The sequence below is a fragment of the Gadus macrocephalus genome, chromosome 8 (assembly GCF_031168955.1).
Source record: "Gadus macrocephalus chromosome 8, ASM3116895v1".
NCBI classification, from domain to species: Eukaryota; Metazoa; Chordata; class Actinopteri; order Gadiformes; family Gadidae; genus Gadus; species Gadus macrocephalus.
In genome coordinates this window covers 12,709,584-12,732,014 of record NC_082389.1, presented here as the reverse complement: position 1 = coordinate 12,732,014, position 22,431 = coordinate 12,709,584, and the positions used below count along the sequence as shown (strand labels likewise).

General features: G+C 44.2%; 3 protein-coding genes across 6 annotated transcripts; 2 read left to right on the top strand and 1 right to left on the bottom strand.

The window, feature by feature from the left end:
• Positions 1–2,682: 2,682 nt before the first annotated feature.
• On the bottom strand, positions 2,683–6,528 carry abhd4 (abhydrolase domain containing 4, N-acyl phospholipase B). The gene is made up of 8 exons (XM_060059099.1): positions 6,334–6,528; positions 5,774–5,859; positions 5,592–5,696; positions 4,801–5,092; positions 4,324–4,505; positions 3,910–4,021; positions 3,356–3,542; positions 2,683–3,248 (listed from the first exon to the last, which is right to left on the bottom strand). Exons 1-8 carry the CDS (start codon positions 6,375–6,377, stop codon positions 3,159–3,161), a joined length of 1,098 nt encoding a protein of 365 aa, XP_059915082.1. The 5' UTR covers positions 6,378–6,528; the 3' UTR covers positions 2,683–3,158.
• Positions 6,529–6,588: 60 nt separating this feature from the next.
• Positions 6,589–9,444, top strand: dad1 (defender against cell death 1). The gene is made up of 3 exons (XM_060059105.1): positions 6,589–6,937; positions 7,623–7,792; positions 9,243–9,444. Exons 1-2 carry the CDS (start codon positions 6,727–6,729, stop codon positions 7,751–7,753), a joined length of 342 nt encoding a protein of 113 aa, XP_059915088.1. The 5' UTR covers positions 6,589–6,726; the 3' UTR covers positions 7,754–7,792; positions 9,243–9,444.
• An 826-nt stretch (positions 9,445–10,270) lies between these two features.
• pigr (polymeric immunoglobulin receptor) lies at positions 10,271–21,558 on the top strand. 4 transcript variants are annotated; one of them, XM_060059104.1, is made up of 8 exons: positions 10,271–10,400; positions 14,539–14,871; positions 15,689–15,770; positions 17,498–17,724; positions 19,096–19,174; positions 20,700–20,788; positions 20,983–21,032; positions 21,369–21,558. In XM_060059104.1, exons 1-8 carry the CDS (start codon positions 10,352–10,354, stop codon positions 21,411–21,413), a joined length of 954 nt encoding a protein of 317 aa, XP_059915087.1. In that variant the 5' UTR covers positions 10,271–10,351; the 3' UTR covers positions 21,414–21,558. The 4 variants fall into 4 exon arrangements, with proteins under 4 accessions (XP_059915087.1, XP_059915086.1, XP_059915083.1 ...); XM_060059103.1 differs by having other exon boundaries at positions 21,322–21,558; XM_060059100.1 differs by having other exon boundaries at positions 20,889–21,032.
• Positions 21,559–22,431: the final 873 nt, after the last annotated feature.

The following is a 22,431-nucleotide window of genomic DNA, read 5'->3' as shown; positions in this document are numbered from 1 at the left end:
TGGGGGTTCCACGTCAGAGCCTGTCTGGTGGTATTCGACATTGGTTTACGAAGGGTATGCCCAATCCATCTCCATCTTCTTTGTCCAATTTTGTCTCTAGTGTTTGCTTTGTCCTCGTCCATCGGTCTTCATTGGTGATCTTGCCGAATTCTTCTCATGCCCCCGTTTATGAAGGTTTGTTCTTAGCTTGCTGTAGAATTTATTGTTCTCCAGGTCTCGGCTCCATAGAACAGGACTGATTCATACTTTTGTTTGTTGTTGTACCTCCTTTGAGCGCCATATATTCAGTTGTACAAATGCCTTTCCTATTCTGGAGCTGATGTCTGCATCTGTCCCTCCCTCTTTGTTGATGATGCTGCCCAAGTAGGAAAAATACTCCACTTCTCGTGTTATTGGCTCCCCCCTATTTGTGTTCATCCTCATTATTTTTGTCTTGCCCTTGTTTATGCTAAGGCCCACTTGGGCTGATGTTTCTACGAGTAGAGTCGTCTTCTCTTGTATCTGATGGTGATTGTGTGAAAGTAGTGCCAAGTCATCTGCGAAATCCAGGTCTTCTAGTTGTGTCCATAATGTCCACTGGATTCCATTGCTTCCTTCAGTTGCAGTTTTCATGACCAAGTCATTGACTAGGAGAAACTGGAATGGGGATAACAGGCAGCCCTGTCAAACCCCCGTCTTGATTGCAAACTGGTTAGTGAGTTGTCCCTCATGTAACTCTACATGTCATTCCCTCGTAGCTGCTTTAAATCATGTTCACTAGTTTAGTGGGCACTCCATGAGTTCTCAATAGTTTCCAGACAGTCTCTCTGTGCACGCTATCGAAAGCTTTTCGTAGTCAACAAAGTTGATATACAATGGGGAGTTCCACTCTAAGATTTGTTCAATGATTATACGAAGGGTGGCAATCTGGTCGACACATGACAGTTTTTTCCTAAATCCTGCTTGTTGGTCTCTTAGTTGTTGGTTCACTACGTCTTGCATTCTATCCAGTATTATTCTATTTAGCACCGTCCCCGGTACCGAGAGTAGTGTGATCCCTCTTTAGTTGGCACAATTTCCAAGGTCACCTTTATTTGGGATCTTGTTAATAAAGCCCTCTTTCCAGTCAGGTGACAGTTTTTCTTCATCCCATACCTTTCTGAAGAGTGGATGTAGCATTTATACAGTAGTGTTCAAGGCAGCCTTTAATGTTTCTGCTGGAACGTTATCTTGCCCTGCTGCTTTGCCACTCTTCAGTTTCTGTACCGCTGTCCGAATCTCATCTCTGCTAGGTGTGTCACAGCTGATGGGGAGATCGTTTTCTGCTGGTTGGATACGCGGAGGGTTTGCTGGTGGGGGCATGTTAAGCAGCTCTCCAAAGTATCACGCCCATCGATTGAGTTGGCCCGTCCTATAGCTTGATGGTGTTGCTTTCTTTATCTTTTACTGGTCTTTTCTGCCTTGATGTATTTGCCTGACAGCTTTCTGGTACTGCCATATAGCTGTCTCATGTTTCCGTTTCTCGCTGCTTCTTCCACCTCTTCCTCTAGTTTGTTGCTGCATTTCAGCTTGTCGAACTTGATGCTTTTCTTTTTCTCTTATTTGTTCTTCCCTTAGCAAGTTCACGTTGTATTTATTTCAGTTTCCCGTGTGCGCTGTCCTGTTCTTCTGTAATTTGAGTTTTAGTCCGGCCATTAGCAGGTCTGATGCAATACCTACTCCTCCTTTTCAGTCTTACATTCTGCTGTAGTGTGATCTATTTGGTTTTCCATAACATGATCTGGCAATACCCATGTTGCCTTATGTATGTTCTTGTTGGGTAATATACCCTCCAATGACGAGTTTGTTTGATGCACAGATATCTAGAAGCTTCTCTCCGTTGTCGTTTATTTCTCCCAGTCCGTGTCTCCCCATCACTTCTTCATATCCGATGTTGTCTTTTCCTATCTTTGCATTCAAGTCTCCCATAAGGAGGGTCATATCTTTCTGAGTATTTGCCCAAGATGTTCTGTAGTCTGTCGTATAACTCATCTTTTGTTTCTTCTTCATGGTTGGGTGGTGCGTAGCATTGGATTACATTCATGCATGTATTCTCTTTTGTTCTGAAAGTCGCTGTAATGATTCTTGGTCCATGGGCTTCCCACCCTATCGGTGCTCTCTGTGCTGATTGGGATTGCATGAGAGCAACGCCTTCAGTATGTGGAGCCTCCTCATGGCCTGAATATAGGAGCATTTCTCCGCTCATGAGCCTTTTCTTACCAGCTTGTGTCCATCCTGCCTCACTAATTCCCAATAGTACAAGGTTGTAATTTCTCATCTCTGCTGCTATTTCCGCTACTTTTCCTGCCTGGTACATAGTCCTTATATTCCAGGTTCCATTGGTAATGTTCTTCCTGGTCGAAAGAAGGGTTGTCGGTTAGAGTTCTCTTTTTGTTTCCTTGTCGTTGCTTGTGTTACATCTTGTTTTTTCCGGGGTGGGGTGGTTAACCCCACGCCCGACCCCCAACTTGGAGGGCCAGTGTGCTGTTTATCCTCTGGCCTCAACTCTGGAACCTGCCTGGCTTGGTTGAACCTGCCGGGGGCATTAAACCCCACCGGTATAGCCTCCAGAATCTATGGGGCACACAATTTCTCCCCACCACATCAAGGTAGCAGTACGAGGGGAGGAAACTAAATATTGGCAAAACTAAAAGAATAGAACTTAAAGAGTAAATCACATAATTTTATTATTGATTAAAAAGAAGATGTCACAATATAAAATACAATGCACAAAAACAGCAAGTGTGCAGAGGTATATGTGAAATGGAGGCCATGGAAGTCTAGAACTTCTGCTTCAGACTGAGTTTAGTATATTAAAAATAAACATTGGCATTTGTATTCAAATATCTCAGAAAAAGGCAAAACACTTCTACCCGTTTACAATAAAGTCACATCACGGAACATACAGACACAGACTTATTCATCATAAATAAAAGGCATTTAGCAGAAACAGTACAATATTTTGTATATCCACAGATACAGTTGATAACAAAAACAAAAGTGAATGCAGTTCATAAACTTCTATAGAGCTGAAATCTAGTGCCAGTATGCACTAGTATGTGACCAGGTCTTACCCAATCGTGCACTTTATGTACGCAGAGCTTATGTTTCTGGCCCACCCAGTAGGCAAACACAGACGCTCAGTCGACAGAGTTGCATATTTCTTCAACCATATTATTGAAGATCTCTGGCTGGTCGTTGTTGACATGGTGAGAGGCATCCTTGATTAGCTACAGAGAATGACCGAGACAGACAAGGCGAGACAGTTAGAGAAGTACATACACTGCATTAAATATGACGTCTTATCTATTCAAATCAGACGCACACGCACACGCACCTCCACCCGGGTGTAGGCCTGGCCCCTGATGCGGGCGGCCTCGAGGCCTGAGGAGCTGGTCATCCAGGAGCGGTCCCCGTACAGCATGCTGACGGGCAGGGAGGCCGGCAGCTGGTCCACCCGCTGCAGCATGGGCCTCTTGGCCCAGGCCAGGGACTCCATCATGGCCCAGTACCCCGTCTCGCCGCTGCAGCCCCGCAGGGATAGGAAGGAGGAGGAGGGGGTGGTGGATGAAGGTGAGTCTTATTTATTGATACACCGTACATTTGTTTTACATATTGAATGGTTATATCCATATTAAAATTCCAACATGTTCTGTCTGAGATTAATTAAAAAATAGATATATTTTATTTTTAAAAAAGTATATAATTGGATGCAAATTCTTACGACAACGTTGGAAGGGGTCAGGGACAAAGACTGTCAACCAAACAAGGTGGGGCATTGTGACCTAGTTACAGGGTGTTGATTTATTAACAGAAGGCGCACATATTGTGTAACCCTTAGAAATGGTTCCATTCTGCCTTAGCTTGACCAAGGTGAGCGGCAGGGGTCACCTGGGCGTCTGTGCGTTGCAGTGGTAGATGTAGTTGGTCATGGTGTCGTCGTCAAACAGATCCTCAAACTTAATCTTGAAGTCCTGCCGGAACCTGGTCACCAGCCCCGGCCCTGGAGAACCAGACACGATGAAACCCCTGTTGTAGCTGCTACATGCCAACATAGGCTACAACATACGACCCTGCGTTATGTCGCAATACGATACGCCTTGAAGTTCTTATATATGCCAAGACATTCTGCGACATACTCTTGACGTGCTACTCCATGTTAAGGCATCCTACGAGGAGCTAAAGCATGCTACGGTGCGGCGAGTCATTCTACACCTTGCTGCTAATGCTAATGATATGCAACAACATGCTAAAGGACCACGACAAGCCCTATCATACACGTGGTAGCCCGACGGTGTCTCTCACCCCAGGGGCCCGCTGCCCGTATGACCGCCAGGGGGTTGAAGAAGCCCAGCACGGACACCACCGCCTTGACCCAGAGCGGCAGGGTGGGCCTCTTCACCACCTGCGTCCCCTCGGCCTCAGCCGCCACAGGCTGGTTCCGGTCGGGGAAGCCCCATGGGTCGACAAGGATCAGGTGCTTCACCCTGAAACACCAGACATGTTGCTTTATTTATTAAAAACACACATTTTACAGGTCCAACACAGATATTAGAACACCCTTAATAAGGAGAACAGCTGGGATGACTGGTACGGGGTACCAGTTGGTACAGTCCCATGGGATAGCCTAAAAGGAGTCGGATTGTACCAACTGATATTGGGACTCTTCCATCATAAAGATCTTGTTGCGGACCCTCCCACTCGTGAAAAGCCTCGTTATTGGCTGGACTCGACCACAACACCTGATTGGTCAAATAGGACCCCTTTAAAACTGGCCGTTACCTGGCTGGATAGCGGATGGCGTAGGACGTGGCCAGGTACCCCCCCAGGCTGTGGCCCAGCAGGATCATGTCGTCCAGGCCCAGGCTCTGCCTCCACTGCTCTATGGAGCTGACGAAGATGTCCTCGGCCTGCGTCGCGTCGCTGGGGAAGGCCGGCCGGGTGCTGCGGCCGAAGCCCAGCAGGTCGAAGGCATGGAGGGGCCGCGAATGACTCAGCCGGTCCAGGTTCTTTACCCACAGGCCCACCCCCGCGCCAAACCCATGGACCATCACCAGGGGGGTCTTAGTGGGGGCTGCAGGAGACCGAGACAAGGAGGATCAAAGAGCGATTCAGTCATTGGCAGATTTACAGTCACTTAGTCAAATTTTAATGTGTCAATGTAAAATAAACAAATGAGCTATTGCGTTTTTTGTCATCCAAAGCAACTAACGATGAAAGAAATGTGTCATTAAGGAGCAGGTTGAACCCCTAGCATGTTGAGCTATATAGGCTCTAAACAGAGCCATAGCCCACTTCTGCTTAAACTTTCATGAAAGAGAAATGTTCATTATAAAAATGCAGGAAGAAGGCAGCATTCAACAAAGCAAACGTTGCATGCAAATTATAAGAAAAAAATCGTCACGGGCTCTCACAATAGAAAAACTAATAATATAACCAGCCATACACGGTCAAAAAGTCAGTACTGATTTGTGATTTCTCAAACCAACCTTTTCAATAACTAATAAAGGCTGGAAGGTAGGCAGAAGTTGAGGACATCTGTGTATAATGTTTATATAATAAGAATATCACACCTTGCTGTTTGGGTTTGGGAGCCGATTTGTTGGTCACAGTGAGGGTCCATATTCGCTCCTGGTTGGGAAGAGTCACATACCTCGCCCACATGTCGTTTTGAACACCTGTAACAAGCAGAACATTGTATAATAACCGAGTACTTAATTAAATTTGATCGAGAGAAACTGGTTAAACTGCTTACGGGTGAGGATCTTGGCCTCTGCGCTCTTCAGGATAGCCGCGGAGGTTGGGCGCCACGACGGCCACCAGCCCCATATCGAACTCGGCCTGAGAAGCATATCGACACGGAATGCAGTTCCAGGAAACCGATGTCGGGTAAAAGAAACTCTGGACAATATACAAGCTTCTATGGATGTTGGGACAGCGGCACACTGCAAGGTACATTTCTTTGCTAATTTTTGGAGTCGAGGTGTATCCCTACAGCTGTGTTAAGGGACATACAGCTGGGTATTTAAAACCACAAGGGGAGTCAATTAAAAGTCAACCATGCCGTGTAAGACTGCCGAGATAACTCGCCAAATACTTGTCACACTCATTGAAGAAGGACGGAACTCGTAAATACACACATACATCTATATAATCTATATCTAATACATACCGATAACTGTCCAATATTAACAGTAGAAGCGTTTCCTACACTAAAACGCATATGTTTATATTGTATCTAACTTATTGTGAAGGGCTTGCAGTACATCTGGAAGCTGGGATGATACGAAAGCCACTGCTTAAAGTTCATCTTACTCAGAGTCGTCTTGAAGAGTCGCTGTGGAGGTGGCCGGATCCATCGAAAGACATGAACAATATCTCTCTCTCTTAAACTACTATATACTATCAAATAATGTGTCAACACATTCCCCCAAATACCGAACCAGCAGCCTTGTGTTTCGTCACTTGTTTAATCAGTGGTCAGCTGACTGAGACGGGGCGGAGGTGGAATATGTAAGCACGAAGGTCGGAACGTATACTCTGTAACACGGACGGCACGAATCCGGAGTCGGACCGTATTCTCAGTGACACCAGCCCGAACTTCCGCTCTCTCGGACACGTCATTCATTCGCGGAAGGAATACTCCTTGCAAAAACCCTGTAGTGGCATTCTTTCTTGTCAATTAGTCCTCAAAGCCCACTCGAAAACATGTCCAACTCGGTGATATCAGTGATCTCCCGGTTCCTGGAGGAATACAAGACCACTACACCAAACAAGCTGAAAGTAGTGGACGCCTATCTGCTTTACATTCTGCTCACGGGGGCTCTACAGTTCCTGTATTGTCTGCTTGTGGGAACCTTCCCCTTCAATAGCTTCTTATCGGGCTTCATCTCGTGTGTCGGCTCGTTCATTCTCGCAGGTAAATAATGTATTCGGAGTAAACCTGTCTCTTTTGTATGTGCATAGGATTGACGCGAACTTGGAAGTCGTGCAGGGTCGACCTACGCTTCTTGTTATGCGAGGACTTGCTAGGACGTGTCGTCCCTAGTACCTTGGCTAACCTGACACGAAGCGTTCCATGGTATTCATAATTTAGCGCAAAACCGTTGAATTAGTTGTACCTAAGTATAGTTCCAGCATTAGTTGATGCATGATATATATCATACAACAACATTAAATGCTTGATCCACATATCTCGATTGCGAATTGCGATACTGGACCACGATCTGGCTACGAGTATATAATCCTACTGTGCATAATTTAATGTCATAAACAATTTAATATAACACGACTGTGATATAGTACACTGTAGAATGCATTATCAGATAACATACAACCAAACCACATCATAACAAGAACCAAACATGCATGTAACTTTTCAAACCATCATCAACCCGATTACACATAGACAGTCTTCCTCAATCATTTCTAGCTTTAGCAAATTCAAATCAAGTGGGCGAAGCATAATTGAACAACGCTTTTCAGCAGACATGGATTTTCTGTGAGTTGCTGTTGTGTAGAAAAAGTGTTAAAGCTTTTGTGAATAGACACGTTTCATCAAATGTGGCACAAAACGAAAATGTTTGTCTTTCTGTTTGTTTCAGTGTGCCTTCGTATCCAGATCAACCCAACGAACAAGGGCGAGTTCCAGTCGGTCTCTCCGGAGAGGGCCTTCGCTGACTTCTTGTTTGCTCACACCGTCCTCCATCTTGTCGTGATGAATTTCATCGGTTGATACCCTTCTGAACCCGACCCTCCTGTCTCAACATTGCAGGTATGTCCAGCACCTGTTCTCTACACTATAAAGGTAGACCCTAGCCTGAGAACCAGACAAAACTGCAAGCTCTTGTTTTATGTGGTCTGGCGTATGCAGGGCCGTTGCACCAAATCCTGATGGCCCCCCCCCCCGAATTCCCCCTACCAGCCCCCTGCGCTGAATTGTTGAGGGGGGGGGGGGGGGGGGGGGTAGAGAACAATTGTTGACGGGGGGGGGGGGACGGGGACGTGGCCGTGGCCGTGGCCGTGTGCGACTCCTAACACTATGGGCTGGTGGATTATTCAATTATTTATTTTTTATTGCCATGGGCACCCCCTCTACCTTGGGCCCCCCCACGACTGCCTCACTTTCCCCCGCAGTCCGTCGGCCCTGGGCGTATGTGTCTGCCCCCCCTACCGTTCAGACAAGTTTCCAGCAGACCCTGACCCTGCTCGGGCCAATCAGAACTGATTTCTAATTGGGGGCTTGTTTGATAAGATTACTGTGCAGAGGAGCGCCATATAGGAGCGCTGTTGAGGAATTTTCATAAACAACCAAGATGGCTGCCGCTAATGTGTCCCACATTTCGTTGCTCTGATTGGTTGAAGGTCCAATTGTGGCCAGAGGCGTCTTTGGTCTGCGGCTGTTGATAAAACCTTTTTCAAAAACTAAAATAAAATCAAAGATGGGAGGGTCCAGACTGATACGGACATGGGAACTAGTCTGCCGATGTCAGGCTAGGTACACTCGTAGGGCAGAGTGAACTATAGTGTGTTGAACATAAAAAGTCTGTATTGGAATCAAATGTGAGTTATCAGACACTCTGCTGCCGACTTACTGTTTAAATTGGTATGACTAAAAAAATAATTGACGTGCTTTAAAAAAGTACTGGATATATATGAAATGTGTATGTAAGCCATTACAAGACATTTCAAAATATGCCCTATCCTGTGACAAAATGAAGTCCACTTAGATGTATGATGGATAGATCAGTCAAACTGCCTAACTAGTAGACTTAACCAACTGGTAGCTTTATCTATCCGTCATCTAGGTGAACAATCCCAGCTGTGATGTCACAGGGAAGGGCGTGTTTTTTAAATGGCTTGTCACAATCATACCTTATGGTAAAATAGTTGCCTTTTATTACAGCAGAAAAAATTGCATTAACCATATTTTCATGGTACAGTAGCTCAAGGTCCCAGATTAATTATTAGACTTTTACTGGTGGGAAAATGTTCATGAAAATGATGTTCAAAGTTGAGTTTTACCTAGGCTTGTGGCAGGTTAAGAGTGTTTAGGGTATTTGACTATTGGCTGAACGTGTGTAGGTGTCACTGAGCATGATGTCTTACCCCCCGTAAAAAAACTTGTGCTAAATGACTCCACAGTAAATGGCTTGTTCATTATGGTTCACCAACTACAGTTCTTGTTCATTCTGACCAATTTCTGTTTTGTGTTTTTCTCTTAGAATTACAGAGAAGATGACCTACTGAGTCCCAAAATCTCAATTTCTACCGCCACAGAGGATTCCGGCACAATTTGGAAAGTTTATGGTCCGACACACTGTTCTGTTGCTGTACGTTTGCCCTTCTTTTATTTTGTTACTTCTCAATTTGTAAATCATTCCGTTTTGCACTTAATCAAACAGAAATAAAAAAACACCAAACATATCTTTTGTGTATTGTGTTTTTAAAGTCGAATTAAAAAAGGTGGTTGTAATGGTGGGTTCATTATCTAAACAGGAGTTTAAAGCCACACTACTGGATATTGCTACCTGTCTCCCACTAGGTGGTACACTGAGACAATTGGAAGGTCTTGATGGATACATTTATTGTGCCACACCCAAAAATTGGATGTTTAAATCCTAGATGGAAACAAACATGGCCATGACTTCTTGGTTATTTTCTTCTTCCGATCTGAACATACATTTTGGGGTGTTGTGCGATTCCAAGTATAGATCATGAGCAAACGCTAAACCCTATCCATCTGTGTAGAAGACAAGAACCCGATATGTCTTTTTTTTTGTACTTTTGCAACTCATTGTGTAAGGCAGGACTTTATCCTGAGATACGTTTTTCAATGGCTGAAGAACCAGATGTTGATGACTGTGGAAGTGACTTGACAGACTTAACCCTCACGTTTAGGTCATGTTATAGAGTTGATGTTCTGGTATTTGAGGGTTATGTTCTGGTATAATTCTACAGTTCAAATCTGCCTTACTGTTTTCAACTTTTGAGACTTAAAATACATGGAATAGCTAGATTACTTTGAGGTAAGTAGACAACACACATTTTACTCTTAGGTTTAACTTGTTTTCCTCTTCTTCTTTGCCATTAACAGGTTTAATATTTACGTTTCCATAGTGGAAATGATCTATGCTAAATCTATAGTCATTAACTCATGCTAACAATTCCAAATTAGTTGGAGTCAACTAATTGACTCCATCCCAAAACCCCCAAAGTAATTCAGCACCTAATCGGTTAATTTATTTTGCAACAACTGGGTCCCAATTGTGGCCACGTGACCACCGAGCAGCATTGGGAACCTCGGTCAGAACAGAGGGCACCACATCACACCATGCCACAGCTGCTCACCGCCGTGTTCCTCCTATTGGCATGCATCCCAGGTACTCGTTGTTCGTCTACATTTATTGTAACCTTATTGGTAACGTGTTTGGTTAATGTTGTTCCTGATGGTAGCTAGCTGTTCTTCTAGATCCTCCTTGGATGTCCTCCTTGGATTGTGTTTTTTTCTTTTTGTAAGTTTGAAAACATTGTGTTCGCATTTGGAGAGAAGAAAAATAAGATCATATTTTTATAACATGCTTACTCTGCTATATATTTTTCAGACTTTAATGAATTTTTGTTATCCTGGAATCTTAATTCATGTTTAGTTTCATGATTAATTTCATTACACATAGGCTAAACATAATAATACATTACATAATAACACATTACATAATAAAAATTGTATTACATTATGATTTGTATGCTATTTATGCTTATCTATACTATTATTGTTAGTGTCTTACTTTAATTTAGGTTTCATTTCTTCAACCTGTCGGTCATCCATGTTCGAAGTGGGAAGGGAAGTGTGGAGGGAGAAGTGAAACTTTGCCCGAGTTCCGTTTGAGATGAAGCAAACACCATATAGCCTTATTCTCAAAGCCCTGGTTTTCCTTTTGACATATATTACATATATAGGCTATTAAGAAAATATCCATGTCAAGAAATAATTTAGAATGAGACTTGATTCACTGATAGTCTCTAAGAGCCTTTTATAGCTGGTATTATTATGCGTTTTGGGCAATCGAATATGAATCGGATATCGCAAACACGCGTATAGGCCTGCACACACCTTTTATTTAAACCTGGCGTCAGAAAGAAACGTGTCCTGATTGATCCAGATCCAGATAGTTATCCAGATATCAATGATAGTCTTTCGCACGTCAGTTCCAAGCTAGAGAAAAAGTTTGGTTATTAAAAGTTTAAGAACTGCTGATGATTGCAGACCCTTGCACAATCGCTGTATTGTTTTCAATGTTCCTAATGATGAAATGCCTAACCTAACAGCGGAGCTCCATGAACCATAAATAGGAGCAGATAACTACTGGACACTACCATATTGGTCTTTTTTTTTAACAACGTAGCCTAATGCATGCTGATACTTTAATTATTTATGATTGCGTTTTTGGTGAGCATGGGCGCGCTGTTGCAAGTTAATTTTCCAAATGTTGATGATTCAAGTCAAATGAATGATGCTGTCGAGTATGAGTCAAAAGTGGAGGAAACTGCGTCCATTTCCCATCCCCAATGCAACGCTATTGGCTATATTCTTAATGATGCTGAGTCGGGTGCATTTCCATTTGTGTTGGATATGGTGAAATTGCGTCTCAGGCCAATTTATGTGCTTTCTAAGATCCAATAACAAGGTTAATTTAAAGCCTGGATTTGTATGCGCTGTGGCAGGACATAGGCTAAGTAATTGATTAGTGTTTTGACTGGGCTTCTTGATGACGGTCTCTGGATTCACTGTCTACCCCTACCTGATCCTTAATGGCCTTTACTGTCTAACCCCTACCTGCTCCTCAATTACCTTTCTCGGTAACCACTCTCCAACCCCTACCTGCTCCTTAATGACCTGTCTCTTTACTGTCTAACCCCTATCTGGTCCTTAACGACCTGTCTCTGTATTCCCAGTATAACCCCTACCTGGTCCTTAACAACCTGTCTCTGTATTCACTGTCTAACACCTACCTGGTCCATAATGACCTTTCTCTGTACTGTCTAACCCCTACCTGGTCCTTAACGACCTGTCTCTGCAGTCACTGTCCAACCCCTACCTGGTCCTTAATGACCTGTCTCTGTACTGTCTAACCCCTACCTGGTCCTTAATGACCTGTCTCTGTACTGTCTAACCCCTACCTGGTCCTTAACGACCTGTCTCTGTATTCACTGTCTAACCCCTACCTGGTCCTTAATGACCTGTCTCTGTACTGTCTAACCCCTACCTGGTCCTTAACGACCTGTTTCTGTATTCACTGTCTAACCCCTACCTGGTCCTTAATGACCTGTGTCTGTACTGTCTAACCCCTACCTGCTCCTTAATGACCTGTCTCTGTACTGTCTAACCCCTACCTGGTCCCTAATGACCTGTGTCTGTACTGTCTAACCCCTACCTGCTCCTTAATGACCTGTCTCTATACTGTCTAACCCCTACCTTCTACTTAATGACCTGTCTCTGTACTGTCTAACCCCTACCTGCTCCTTAATGACCTGTCTCTGTACTGTCTAACCCCTACCTTCTACTTAATGACCTGTCTCTGTATTCCCAGTATAACCCCTACCTGGTCCTTAACAACCTGTCTCTGTATTCACTGTCTAACACCTACCTGGTCCATAATGACCTTTCTCTGTACTGTCTAACCCCTACCTGGTCCTTAACGACCTGTCTCTGCAGTCACTGTCCAACCCCTACCTGGTCCTTAATGACCTGTCTCTGTACTGTCTAACCCCTACCTGGTCCTTAATGACCTGTCTCTGTACTGTCTAACCCCTACCTGGTCCTTAACGACCTGTCTCTGTATTCACTGTCTAACCCCTACCTGGTCCTTAATGACCTGTCTCTGTACTGTCTAACCCCTACCTGGTCCTTAACGACCTGTTTCTGTATTCACTGTCTAACCCCTACCTGGTCCTTAATGACCTGTGTCTGTACTGTCTAACCCCTACCTGCTCCTTAATGACCTGTCTCTGTACTGTCTAACCCCTACCTGGTCCCTAATGACCTGTGTCTGTACTGTCTAACCCCTACCTGCTCCTTAATGACCTGTCTCTATACTGTCTAACCCCTACCTTCTACTTAATGACCTGTCTCTGTACTGTCTAACCCCTACCTGCTCCTTAATGACCTGTCTCTGTACTGTCTAACCCCTACCTTCTACTTAATGACCTGTCTCTGTACTGTCTAACCCCTACCTGGTCCTTAATGACCTGTCTCTGTACTGTCTAACCCCTACCTGCTCCTTAATGACCTGTCTCTGTACTGTCTAACCCCTACCTTCTACTTAATGACCTGTCTCTGTACTGTCTAACGACCCCTACCTGGTCCTTAACGACCTGTTTCTGTATTCACTGTCTAACCCCTACCTGGTCCTTAATGACCTGTCTCTGTACTGTCTAACCCCTACCTGGTCCTTAACGACCTGTTTCTGTATTCACTGTCTAACCCCTACCTGGTCCTTAATGACCTGTGTCTGTACTGTCTAACCCCTACCTGCTCCTTAATGACCTGTCTCTGTACTGTCTAACCCCTACCTGGTCCCTAATGACCTGTGTCTGTACTGTCTAACCCCTACCTGCTCCTTAATGACCTGTCTCTATACTGTCTAACCCCTACCTTCTACTTAATGACCTGTCTCTGTACTGTCTAACCCCTACCTGGTCCTTAATGACCTGTCTCTGTACTGTCTAACCCCTACCTGCTCCTTAATGACCTGTCTCTGTACTGTCTAACCCCTACCTTCTACTTAATGACCTGTCTCTGTACTGTCTAACCCCTACCTGGTCCTTAACGACCTGTTTCTGTATTCACTGTCTAACCCCTACCTGGTCCTTAATGACCTGTCTCTGTACTGTCTAACCCCTACCTGCTCCTTAATGACCTGTCTCTGTACTGTCTAACCCCTACCTGGTCCCTAATGACCTGTGTCTGTACTGTCTAACCCCTACCTGCTCCTTAATGACCTGTCTCTATACTGTCTAACCCCTACCTTCTACTTAATGACCTGTCTCTGTACTGTCTAACCCCTACCTTCTACTTAATGACCTGTCTCTGTACTGTCTAACCCCTACCTGGTCCTTAATGACCTGTCTCTATACTGTCTAACCCCTACCTTCTACTTAATGACCTGTCTCTGTACTGTCTAACCCCTACCTGGTCCTTAATGACCTGTCTCTGTACTGTCTAACCCCTACCTGCTCCTTAATGACCTGTCTCTGTACTGTCTAACCCCTACCTGGTCCTTAATGACCTGTCTCTGTACTGTCTAACCCCTACCTGGTCCTTAATGACCAGTCTCTCTACTGTCTAACCCCTACCTGCTCCTTAATGACCTGTCTCTGTACTGTCTAACCCCTACCTTCTACTTAATGACCTGTCTCTGTATTCACTGTCTAACCCCTAACTAGCTTTGGATACATGTCTCTGCTAAATCCACTTACAGCCACTGAACCTAAACCCCTGACCCCTCTCCCGCCCGCCAGCCGCCCGGCCCGGGGTGACCACCGTGTCTGAGCTCAGCGCCCTGGAGGGCCGCTCCATTGCCGCCCCCTGCCACTACGACCCCGCCCTGGCCGCCCACGTCAAGTACTGGTGCTGGGGCATCTTCAAGGACACGTGCACCATGGTGGCCCGCACGGACACGGCCCCCTCGGACCCCAGGGTGAGCATCGTGGACGACCCCGCCCAGCAGGTGTTCACGGTGACCATGGCGGACCTGACAGAGGACCAGGCCGGGTGGTACCACTGCGGCGCCGAGGAGGGGGGGATATGGAGCAAGGACCCCTCGGCCGCCGTCTACCTCAGCGTGGTTCACGGTGGGTGGGGACTCGGGGAGAGGGCGGGGTCTTCTTGGCGGGCGTGGGGGGTGTGTGGTTGGCCGTCGTAGCGGAGCGGGGTGTCGGTTTTTAGGGGTCGACTTAGCTCAGGAGGTATTGGCATTGGCAGGTTGGCTTGTAACCGGAAGGTTGCTAGTTCGATCCCCGGCTCCTCCTAGCTGAGCATTGAGGTGCATCGCATGGTTGACTCCGCCATCGGTGTGTGTATGTGTGCATTAACCGTTGAAAGTTGATTTTGATAAAAGCGTCTGCTAAATGCCTTAAATGTAAATGTCAAATGTTTAGAGGACAGCTGAATGACGTTGGGCCCCACACACTGGCTATATCACGAACCTAAACTAAAGGGGATAAAACACTCTTCTTGTTTCTGATTTCTGTAGCTACTCTGCCCTCGGTCCAGCAGCGGACGTCTCTGATATGTCGTTGTCTTTTGTTAGTCCAACCATGCACTTGGCTAGCTCCCACCCATAGAACCAATAAACTTGTCGTTTCCCATTCTGTAGCTGTGGCCAGTGTCTAGTTTGAGCTTCTGTTTCTTTTACTTGGTTGTGCGGCACTATTAGTAGTATTTTAGTAGTTGCCTCCAGTATCGATTGTATGCCTGGATAATTCAACGTCTCACCTGTGGTAAAAGAGTCTGCCTAAGTGACTTAGTGTGGGCAGCTTTCTCTCCACCCTGTTGTGCCTGCTGATCCCACATGATCCCTGATCCACTTATTCTCTGAGCTGCTTGTTAATGTTTAACCGTATTGATTATTTTTTATGGATCGTTTCATTCCTTTGCGTGTTTGATTAGGCATGTCTGTGGTGAACAACCGGCTGGATGGAGAGGAGGGGGGAAGCGTTGCGGTGGACTGTCTCTACAGTAAGAGATTCAGGTATCTCATCCACTCGTCCAATCACTGAACCGTCTCAAACTCCATGTGTCTGTGGTTCTTAACCTTTCGTATACGGTGAACCCCTTGATTTTTCTTGTTCTGAAAATGTTTGGGATCCAAACGTCTCTAATTTTTCTGCGTCTGCCTCCACCAAATCGTTTTTCATCGTTTATCTGCCGGTAATATCCAGGGAATGTGATTAGTAATAGTTTGTGAATCATTAGGCAGGTTTGTTGGTGTACGCAAGAGCTTTTATGAGAAGTTATTTTCTTAATACATTTTTACACAAAACACTAATCATTATTATCGAAGACGGCTCGTGAACCCTTTGATAGAAACACCCCTCCATGCGCGAGAGACATGATGTAGCATCCAGAACATGGAGGAAACACAATCTCAGCAAACAGTTTGGAGAGTAATGAGTGTAAATCCGCCTACTCAATGCATGAGTGAATGTGGATATTACCCACAGACGGTCGACCTCTGCCCGAAATGGTCTGTTGCAGCGGGGAAAGTAAAAGTCTGGCAGTGGTTTTCACCGGTTCCTCTTCACTCATGCATCGCGGAAACAGATTTCTATCATTAGCTTCACTGGTTTTCATTTTAATAAGCAAATCGCAGATGGTTGCTGGGAAATGCTGGCACGCCAGGCAGTAGCTACCAGGGAGGGGTCAATTAGAGGTCATCTGTGCTCTTCATGTCTTAAAATAAGCTCTACGGTGGTGGCTTGGCAGTGTGGCTACCATGTCGGCAACATGCGTTACATATTGACCCTGGCGGACCTTGCTATAGATCCTTCCCTCGCTCTCTTTCAATCAGTCTTCACTCAGAGGAAAGTATCCATGAGTGCACGTGACCTCACACGTCCAGTTTGACATTAGGGAAAAACCCAAAGCCTCCTCCTGCTCCTTAAGGAAATGTATCTGAATGACCGGTTCATCTCTTAGGATAAAAGCATCTCAATGGCAGTTAGTAGTTAGGCGTAGTTAGTGTCCTAACCACGTTGGCGATCCAGGTTACACCTCTCCACTGTCCCGTCAATAGAGACACAAAACAACAAAGACACATTAAATTAATGAATCTATTACAGTTCCAGTTTGAAGAGAAAGGACCCTACCGTCCTGAACAGATGAACATGCCTGTAAATGAATGCAGAAACACATTAATGAATGGTCTGTTTTGCTACCTTTATTACCACTACTAGTATTGCTATTACTATGAATGCTAATTATTTAATCAGATGAGACTCCTTGGAAGTAAAATCTTTTTTTCAAGAGCGACTTGGCCAAGAACTAGCATCAAACCACACATTAGGGTTTCAGAGAGACAATGCAACAAAGGACAAGCTTACAGGAGCCTTCTTAATTTAATTTAATCAAATTCAATTCAATTTTATTTGTATAGCTCTAAATCACAGGTACAATAAGGGGTTTATAGGCTATATATTTATGCCCCCCCCCCCAGCCATAGCCCCTAGATGGCAAGAAAGAACTCCCTTGATGAGAATGGAAAATCGAACACTGACTCCTTTGTTTTAAAGGTGACATATTATACTACCAGGTGTGAGTGTGATTAGCCATTAGCGCGCCAACTTGTGATGTCAGAAGAGGCTGACTTTCAAAAAGGATTGTAATGGATAATCACTCTCACACCTGGTGGTATAATATTTCACCTTTAAGGGTTACCTCAGCCCTTCTCATGCATCTCCACCTCTTTTTCTCCATCAGAGACATAAAGAAGAGCTGGTGTCGCAGTGGGGACCCAGGCTCCTGTCAGTTCACGGGGGCCGAAGGCCGCTTCGACAGCCCTTCGGTTACCATCGCTGACGACCGGGTCGGGGCCTTCACCGTCACCCTCAGCAAACTGCGGATGGCGGATGCCGGCTGGTACTGGTGTGGCGTCGGAACGCAGAAGACCGCCGTCCAGGTCCTGGTCACGCCTCGCCCCTCAACTAGTAGGTTCTGTAAAAATATTTTAAAGGGAAAGCATTTGTTTTATCGCCTGGGGATTGAGTTTCCGATAAAAGGATTTTACCTCACACCATGTGAGATGATAATAAGCCATTGCAAAACTGTTAATAGTTAAAACACTGCCTCCTGGTGGCTACCTGACCTATCAAAAGGACACTAGGGCGGCAGTTGGACTTGCACAGGTGCCAACAACCAGTGTTGGGAACGTTACTTTAAAAAAAATAAGTAGTTATAGTTACTAACTACTTGTTCCAAAAAGTAACTGAATTACTCTATAATAAAAGTAACTAGTTACCAGGGAAAGTAACTATTTCGTTACTGTAAAAAAAGAAAGTTGCTATAGGTCAAAAATTAGGATTTTTCTTAGCAGTTTTCACTTGGCCTTAATTTGTTAAATGGTTGAACTGCCCATTCAAGGCCCTGATATATTTCCAAGAGAATTTTAATTTGCTTGGTTGCAAATTAAAATAGGAATATCTGGAATATCTGCCGAATACTACAGAAAATGCCAACTTTTCATCGGATTGCTCCAGACTCGCCATTTCTGCTGCTTCATCGAATCTGTTTGGTGTGTGCATGTGCGTGTGTGTGTGTGGCGCGCGTGTCCTGGCTTGTGTGAAAAAAAAACTGCCTCCGATTGGCTACCATGAAACATGAGTCTGCCTTAGACAATCATAATCGCTTATCTTGTTGTTAACCCACCCGGTCTCCTCACTAGCAGTTTGTGTTTGGAGCCAGGGGTGCGTTCGGATTACGCAGTTTATTCAATCAATTCATAGTAACGCACCGCATTTAACGTACAGTAACGGTAACGGCGTTGTAACGACGGAAACATTAATTAGTTAGATTACCCCGTTACTGAAAAAATAACGGCGTTACCTAACGCCTAACTTTTAAACAGCATTATTACAAACACTGCCAACAACTAACATAATGCATGCATAAACACACAGGGAGTTTGAATATAAGTGTTTAGTTTCATTACATTTCACACTAATATTCCCTTTTTTAAAGTCAATTGATTTTGGAGTGTTTGGATGCTTCGCTTCCTATTTGCTTATATTTTGAAGGGCTGTTTTTCTTTTAATTTATTTATTTGAGACTTTGGTTTCGGGTCTTTTTACATCACAATCAAGTGCAAGTGGAACAATAACATCACATGCTGCCTCATCTCCAAACAAACATCACAAAAACCATAACAAACCTAGAACACGCAATAAAGGGAAGGTAATTGGCGAATGAAACAAAAGTTTTCATGACTGTGCTTATATGACTGCGGTTTTAGAAAAGCGGATTGAATCACCTCCCTTCTCGCCACTTGACTGAGATTTCTGCCACTACTTCACCGTCTGCAGCAGCAGTTCCGGTGACCTCGACCCCGGCTGTGGCTCGTTCCCCGGAGCACATCTCCTTGGAGTCCCAGCTGGCTCACAGGTAACCAGTGTTGGGAAGGTTACTTTTCAAATGTATCCAGTTACAGAATACATGCCCAAAAATGTAATATGTAACGTATTCCGTTTCATCACTCAATCTGTGCATTGTATTCTGAATACTTGGATTACTTCCACATTGAATTGCATTTAATAAGTGTAGGAATGCGGCATCAAATCCTGCTTACTAAACAGGCCTATTCTGGTGTGTTCTTCTGTTCTGACTGGCTGAATGTGTTAGGCCCAAGTCTCCCTGAAAGTGAACTATTTTATATAATTTGCTGTAGTGGAACAAAGACTATAAGGGTAGGCCTATGTTCATGCGAAAGATATTTGCTATTACATCTAACATGTTTTTCACTGAGCTAAGTGCATTATAAAATTGCAGAGAGAGAGAGAGAGAGAGAGAAAGAGAGAGAGAGAGAGAGAGAGAGAGAGAGAGAGAGAGAGAGAGAGAGAGAGAGAGAGAGAGAGAGAGAGAGAGAGAGAGAGAGAGAGAGAGAGAGAGAGAGAGAGAGAGAGAGAGAGAGAGAGAGAGAGAGAGAGAGAGAAACTGTATTCTAAATACCAACTATTCAAATTGTAACTAACGGAATACAGTTAGCTATAATTTGTATTCTGAATACCGGTACGTAACGCCGGTACATGTATTCCGTTACTTACCAACACTGCAGGTAACATATATAAATTAATAACATTATATTTATTTAGCTGATTTACAGTGTGTTCCACAATGAAGCCATAACCCAAAAAGTGCAAGAATAATTCAAATAAATCACATGATTCAAACAAGCATACTGCTTCAAGTGCTACAATATCTACATTCATGTCTGCCTGTCTGTACATTGAGGCTTTAAAAGTTCTGTAAGGGTTGTGAAGGTCTTGATGCTCTGCCTTGCTTGCCGTGGCAGCAGCGAGAGCTTCTGCACTAGCACTAGCAGTAGCAGTAGCACTAGTGGTTTCGCCCGCTGACCTTTGCATGCCACATAATGAGCGGGTTCTTCCTCTTCCCCTTCTTCTTCTAAGTGTCTCGTCCCGCAATTTCAGAGGTCCTTCACACATCTCCTCCCTCTCGCTCTTGAGAGCCCTTAACTGCCGAGAGCAATTTCTCGCCGGCCGGCCAGGCTGTGGGGTACTGAAACACGTGTCTCTAGGGGATTCTGAGGGCTTGGGACTGGAGAGCAGGACTGTTGTTGTAACTGTTGGCAGACAGAAGCCGATGTCAACGAGCTCAGGTGGTGTCCTCCAGCCGCGGCACCGTGACCCTCTGATGCAGCACTTCTAATCACAGAGTCCACACGCGCACGCACACGCACGCATATGTACACACACACACCGAAGTTCACTCCAATGTTATAGAGAGCAACAGCTTTTCGCAGTGTGTAGTAGTTGCATTTTGTGGTGTGCTTGTGTGTAAATAAATAAATAAATGTTGATTGTGGTATAGAAAACTGTAATGTCAGTTGTGATTTATTATCTGTTTCTGTGTGTGTATGTTGGTTGTGTGTGTGTGTGTGTGCGTGTTCCAGGCATGTCTTGGGGGCAGTCGTGGTGTTTGCGTCCTTCACGCTCATCGTTGGCATGGTCTTATTGGCCAGAAAGATCTGGCAACGGCACAGTAAGACATCATGCAATTTAAACACACAAGTCTGTTGTTCTGTTCTCTCCCGCCGTACACCTAATCTAATATTGTAACCTAGTCTGGCAACATTAAACAGAATGGACCCAAACGTGTCCATCGTTGCTGCACGTGTTGTTGCAGCAGTGCTCGCGTAGAAACGCTGACGCAGGAATGTTCCCTGTCTATTCTAGAGAGAGAGCAACGACGGAGGCAGGCCGAGGAGCTGAAAGCAAGACTCACTGTAAGTTATTTGATTTTGCAACCTCAGTGATTTTTTGTAGCGATTCAGATAGTAGTGCTTTTTAGAGTCAGTAGTGATTTGTTTCACTGCAGTTTTGATTTTTGTAATTTCTTTGAGTTATGGTAATGATTTGTTTTGCTACAGATTCGATTTTTGCGTTATTGTACAGCTTTTTTTGGCAAAGGTGATTTTTTCTGAACAGTTGTTGTCCTTGAATAACAGTAGTTATATATTGTAACATTTGTGTTTTTGACTAACAGCTATTCTTTTACCCTTATGTTTCCCTTAGTTGTGTCATGAGGACATAGATGAAGCTTCTATAATCTTCCTCAACAGGGATTCACAGAAGATGGATATCTTCGGTGCAGAATAATCAAATAAGAGGCTTTTATTTTTCATAATTTTCAAGTAATAATTTTTTTTGCGGAATCTATTTAACAGAGGCTATTATTGTGTATTGTTTATTTGTGTTAATTTCCTTGTTACCAATGTCATTTTTTGCTTTCATTAAAAACATCTAAATTCAGCTATTTCCGTCACGCCTTTCTTCTCATACTTACTTACTTACTTCAAAGTACAATTTCATAATTCCAAAACTTCTTCGTTGGTGATTCACACCGCACGGTGTCTTCCCCCATGCTGCCTCACTTCCTCTCAGTGTAATTGCCTTCCCTCAATTATGTTCTTCTTCTGCAATTATATGTATGACGCAGGAACCCTAGAGTAGGCCTATTAAAGTGTGACGTCAAGTTTCCATACACAAACCAAATTAACAAGGGGAAATCCAATGCCACACGAACGTTTTATAGAAAATTAACGATTTTTTTGCGAATTGATTTGCGAGTTTGCTCTACCAATGATGTCGGTAATATTGAGAATAGATTGTCTTCATATAAAAAAAATAAGTAAAGTAACGTCGTCGAACTTTTCCTTTTAATACAATAGGAATACATGAAGCCCTCGACATGTTTCGATTGGTAGTGATTTTCACCTCTTGAAATTCATTTTCAAAGAAACAACACATGGCAGCAATGGAAAACGCCATCTCGGTTGTTTAGAACTGAAAATCCGGTTGCCAGGACGACGTGACGTTTTCACTTGGTAGACCTACTCTATTACAGCCGTTGATGCATACATATACACATGATAGTTGAACGCAAATAGAATATCTGATTTTGGTCTCCAACTCTATACCCCTTACGTTTTCCAGTATGGAGACCCGGGTGTGTATTTCTTAGAAAGGAGGTTGTGCGGATGTTTTTTTCGGTTTTGTTTGTAACTTTCAACAACATCTAATGGAACAAAGGTAGCAAGGTGGGATATTCCGTTTCTATTTGCGTCTCTTTTGAGAAGTAATTTAAAGTGGCCACTAGGTGGAGACCAACACTTTTTGTTGACG